This window comes from Oryzias melastigma, unplaced genomic scaffold (genome assembly GCF_002922805.2).
Source record: "Oryzias melastigma strain HK-1 unplaced genomic scaffold, ASM292280v2 sc00288, whole genome shotgun sequence".
Lineage (NCBI taxonomy): Eukaryota > Metazoa > Chordata > Actinopteri > Beloniformes > Adrianichthyidae > Oryzias > Oryzias melastigma.
Genome location: NW_023416906.1, coordinates 56,256 through 61,657, shown reverse-complemented (window position 1 = coordinate 61,657; position 5,402 = coordinate 56,256). Strand labels below are relative to the sequence as shown.

At 36.7% G+C, this 5,402-nt stretch overlaps 1 protein-coding gene across 3 annotated transcripts in view; it reads left to right on the top strand.

The window, feature by feature from the left end:
* The window catches only part of pik3cg (phosphatidylinositol-4,5-bisphosphate 3-kinase, catalytic subunit gamma), a 30,284-nt gene that overhangs the window by 5,766 nt on the left and 19,116 nt on the right, over positions 1–5,402 (top strand). For all 3 annotated transcript variants that reach the window (XM_036210898.1, XM_024265135.2, XM_024265137.2), the window contains exons 5-7: positions 3,027–3,113; positions 3,197–3,297; positions 4,798–4,967. In XM_036210898.1, the coding sequence (XP_036066791.1) occupies positions 3,027–3,113; positions 3,197–3,297; positions 4,798–4,967 (358 nt within the window). The remainder of the gene's footprint in view (positions 1–3,026; positions 3,114–3,196; positions 3,298–4,797; positions 4,968–5,402) is intronic.

Genomic DNA, 5,402 nt, shown 5'->3' with positions numbered 1-5,402 from the left:
TCTTCTTCTTCTTCAATTGACTTTAATTCCTGAAGGGATTTGCTGAAAATGCAAAATATATTTGCAAATAAAATTCGTTAAATTTGCAACAAGCCTGGAAATTTCGTCAAAGAACTATGAAATAGTGCTGAAGTTTAAAAAATTGTAGTAAAAATTGCTTAAAAATCCCTAAAACATGCTAATCTTGCTAAAATATTCAGTGTGTTGCTTAAATATGAGCTAAACTCCAAATTAGCATATAAAACCTCAACGGACGCCAAATGATCCAAAAAAGCTAGCTTATTGCTTAAATACTAGCTAACTACAAAATACCCTAAAAATTCTTCTTTTAACTAAATTAGCCAAAAATGTTAGCCTGTTGCTAAAATAGAAGCTAAACTTTAAATTAGCCTATAAAACCTCAGTAGATGACAAATAGCCAAAAACGTTAGCATGTTGCTAAAATATGACATAAAATCCAACATTTTTGAAAATTATCATAAAAGATGAAAATAGAGCCCATGAATATATTTAAAGGCTTGTCGTAATCTACTAAAAATTTCTAAATTTGAAGACTTTCTCATACATTTCCTATGGGGCATATTTTGCACAATAATTCAAAAACTGTAAAATTTATGAATACTAAAAATATAAGCAGTAAAGTCCTGAACGAGATGAATGTTTTGAAACCAAGATTCCTGAAATTGCTGGAAGTGAGTTTTTACGTTCCAAAAAACATATGGAAAGGAGCAGGACAATCACTTCTAGGCCTGTGGATCATCACTTAGGTGGTGATCTGATTCGATTCACGAATCAAGAGCAACTATTCACGAATTCAACCAGGATTCTTACATTTTAAAAAAATGTTTATTGCTATGTGTATGTCTATTTACTAGATGGATGAAAATTGAAATGATTTGTATTTAATCATCATTTATACCTTTATTTAGAACAGGTGATCAGAACCAACTAAACTGATTAAAAAAACACAAAGATTCAGATAAAAAGACATTTTTTTGTTTTTCAATCTTCTGGTTCAGCAGTAAAACAGCATAAAAAGGATAAAAATCAATTTTGTTTTGGGTCATTTAACAACAAAACCTGAAAATGTTCTACACTGTTTTTTTTCCTCAAAGTTCTTCAATATTTTACGTTCTAAGCATCACATATGGGTGCAGGGCTCCTATGAAAAAAGTTATTTTTTTTCTCAGCAGAATCAGCTGATTCATGTTGATTACATCCACCTTTCAGCAGCGTGAGGCTGTTTCTTCAGAATAAGATGGAGTTTCGTTAATTGCGTCAAATGTTGAAGAGTTGTCATAACCAAAAGAATGTAAACACTGGAGCTAAAGCTCTGATGTTAAAGCTAATTCATTTTTTTAGAAGTTATGTCTGTGAGCGGAACTTCAGTCTCAGTTTTTGAACGTAAAAAAGCTCTTGTTAGTTTTACTTTGAAAACCGGAAGCTTCACCTTCAGGAAGATGTGTTTACTTCCGGTGGCAGTACCGCGGCTCTTTTGGCTTTATTTTAGTTCATAAACTTAAAATCCTACATTAATCTGCATTTCAGAGCAAAAATACATCATCCCCAATTGACATTTTGATCATATTTTACTACAATTTACTACATTTATAAAGATCGCGAGTCAGCGATCTTGGACGTCGCGAATATCCGTACTCGAATTTTTGGGAGCAGAACGCGAATACCTGAGCACCCGGATACTTGTTAAGCCCTAATCACTACTGTGTGAATGATTACTAAACACAACAATAAATCACTCTGACAGTAATGTAAACCTTTTACCATCATTTTCCCAGGTATCTGACATAAGATCTAAACAAAAAAATTAACCAAAACCACAAACCAATTGTTTTCTTTTAATCATTTTTCACCAGAGGGCCTCATGTGGCTCTGGAGCCTCGGTTTGCAGTCCTCTCACCTGAATAGATACAACTTACATATTTACTATTCATTTAAAATTATGAAGGAACATGTCTTAACAGAGAGTTTTATTTTATTCAGCAAAAACAAATTTTTTATAAGGCTTAAAAACATAAATACTTGACACGTAGGGCCTTTTATGTTTTGTGGTTAAATAAAGAATATCATTTATATTTTTCTCATTTATTCAGGTTTTGTTTGCAGTGCTGTGAAAATAATCATGTGAACACGACACTCATCCATCAGCCAATTGGAATAGAGCCGACCGGGTAGAAGAAGCTTGTGATTGGACATCTTTTTGTTTACATCACATGTAGACGGTAGAAACACAGCAGGAGGAGAAACTGACAGTTTACCAGAAACTGATCATTTACTTCCTGTTCAATGTAATACTTTTTACCAACTTTATCTTGTTTGTATCTGTGGTTTTCGACCGACACTGCTGTTTTTTTCAGTAGTGTTGATTTTTGATACGTATCTGTGACCCAAAAATGAGAACCAATCTGTCCTCTTGTATCTTCAGCCCTCCATTGGTGGTGAACAATAGTAACAGGAAGCAGCGTGCTAAAAATACAAAAAGACAGAAGTTTGGGTCGCACTTTTTCCTCTCCTGCTGTGTGACAGAAGCAGTTTCATCACAGGAAACAGACACGACATCCTCATGTCGTGACTTTGTTTTGTCAAAGTCAATGGACCCTTTGATGGTAAACGGCCATAGGATCCTCTGTCTTTATTTGTTTTTATTATTTGGTAAACCAGTTTGAGAGAGTCCACTGCTCTCTGATGGTTCATTTGAACAAAGCAGGGTCCATTCTGTTTATTCTTTAAATGAATCTTCTACATTTTTGGAGCAGATTTGGACTTTTCTCCTGTCAACTTGGCACACTTCATGGCTTCTGCTGACTATTTTGGCTCATTTCCATCAGAAATTCCTCCTCAAAGCAACACTTTCATTTCAGATTCTGTCCAATTACATTCTGTTATCTTCATTTTCTGACAGAAATGATAAAACAACACATTCCTGTTCTTTATGCAACAACTCCTGTGTTTCACTCTTTCTTGGTTTTATAACAACGCACCTTTTTGTGCTTTGCTGCTCTACTCAGGTGAACAATGGTCACATCCTGGTGGTTATTCACATTGGCATGGTCAGCCAGACCATCAAGGTCTCCATCAATGACACACCTTCACAGGTACACAAGTCTCCACCCCCTTCATATTCACCTTCTTCACTTACCGTGCTGGAATTTCTGAAATCATTTTGTCTCTTGTTCAGGTGTTGGCGAGCTTTTTCGCCAAGACTGCAAATAAAAGGGTTCTGCTGGGAATCCCTGACGACGTGTGTGAGGCGGATTTTGTGCTGCGCGTGTGTGGCAGGTATTGTATTGTACTGTCCTGCTACAAACTAGAAGAAGTGCCATGTTAGTGCAGCCTAACAAGGTTCCCAATAGAAGAAGAAGTTAAGCTGTCGTGCTCTTCTCAAATGTTTGTGGAGCTTCTGAGCCAACGATGGACAAAAAAAACACCAGAGATATGTCTGAATTCCCCCCAATCACTACATAGTGTGTCCACCATTTTCTAGTGATGTCCAAATCTACTAATTCAAAAATCAAAGGCACTAGAAATTTCCCAGAAGTCTTTGCAAAAAACTAGTGTGCATCGATTCTCACTAGATTAGCAAATATAGACCACAATGCATTGCGGTCAAATAATTTTAAACAAAAACAAACGTGTTTAAATGTATTTTTTAATGAACCATCAACACTTACAAAATAGTCATAAAGAAATGTCGTGAAATGTTCATATTTGTTCGATTTTCACTTTGTGAAATCGGTGACGTCATATTCGGCGTTTGGAAAACCGAAAGAAAAGTAGTGAGTATGGTGTCCCAATTACCTTTAAAATCCAAGGCACTATATAGTCCTGCACTATATAGTTTGTTAGTATTTAGGGGTTAGGGAGGGAATTTGGACACAACCTAAGAGTTTATGAAAACTGTTTTCCAATAGTTCCATCTGGAACTGTTATTGCATTTTCTACTTCAAGCCCTGACATTTAGTTTGGTTTGAAGCAAACTGGAGAGTATCAAATTCTGTAGTACCTCTAATGACCACTAGAGGCTGGTTTCAGGTCTCAAAAAATAAGATTCACATTGATAGCATAAACCACGTGTGTCAAAGTCAAAGCCCAGGGGCCGGATCTGGCCCTCCAGATCATTTTATTTTATTGCTATTAATGGCCCGTTGTTAACTTATTTCTAACTTGTATAATTTTGACAAAATATATTTTTATGGAGAGTAAAATATTGAAAGTTAATTAAGGTTTAAGTTGATTTATTCTGGAATAAAATCCCTTCCTGTTTTTGATCATAGTAATGTTAATAAGTTACCTTTGAAAAGTTCTAATAGTGTTCAATCAATGTTTATCCTGTTCGGCCTGCGTCCTGAGGTGTGTTTTGGATTTTGGTCCTCTGTGTGATTGAGTTTGACACTCCTGGCATAAACAGTTGAGGAGTCTCGGAATGTCAAAAAGTGTTTGTTATTGAGGTGTTCCGGCCACATATCCAGTGTTAAAGGGTTAACGTCTTCAGTATGATCCAACAATGGATGTACCACAGACCTCCCCTCATCAGTTTATTATTTTCTATTCATGACAATTGTAAAATCCTCTGTTTTATCTGAGGCTCAGTTTGCGGTGGTTGGGTGGGCTCCTTTCTATGGATGACTTTAGAGATCATCAGTCCAATGTAAATACGTCTACTTCTTAAGTATTCTGATTGGAGTGGTAGAAGTGAAGGGAACGCATCATTGGCAAAGAAAGAAAAGGCCCGCAATTCTGCTTCCTTGGAAGACGACATCTCTGCGTGTTTTCACACAGGGAAGAGTTTCTCTATGGAGAAAAGCCTCTCCAGAACTTCAACTGGATTCGTCAGTGTCTCAAAAATGGAGAAGAGATCCACCTGCTTCTGGAGAAACCACCTGATCCTGAGCTGGATGTGGTTCAAAAGGAGGACTGGGCTCAAGTGGATGACTGCACTGGAGTTGCAGGTAACTAGTTCTAAATACAGCAGCTGGATTTTAAAGACCCTCTCCAAAGAAAATGGTGTTGTAGCGTGTTTTTGTAGCATTCTGATTGTGATGGAGGACATGTATAAACAAAATTAAGATGAAAATCTTGTTGCTAAATAGTTGTTGTGAATCAGGATCAGACAAAAAATGTAGTTTGAAACAGATTGTAATTAAGTACAAACTACAATCGACAGGTCCTCTCCATTCTGATCATCAACTTGCAGACAAATAGACCATGTGCGTCTTTGTTTTCTTGTCTGAGCTGGAATCTGGATCAGAACCATACAGCTGGATAGCGATGATATTGCAGCGATAATGTTATCTTGGGTGTATGAGGGGCTGTAAGCTAGCGGGAGAGAGTTTAAAGGTTAACCAAACAGGGAAGTTGGAGGCTGACTCCACCCATAACGGAAA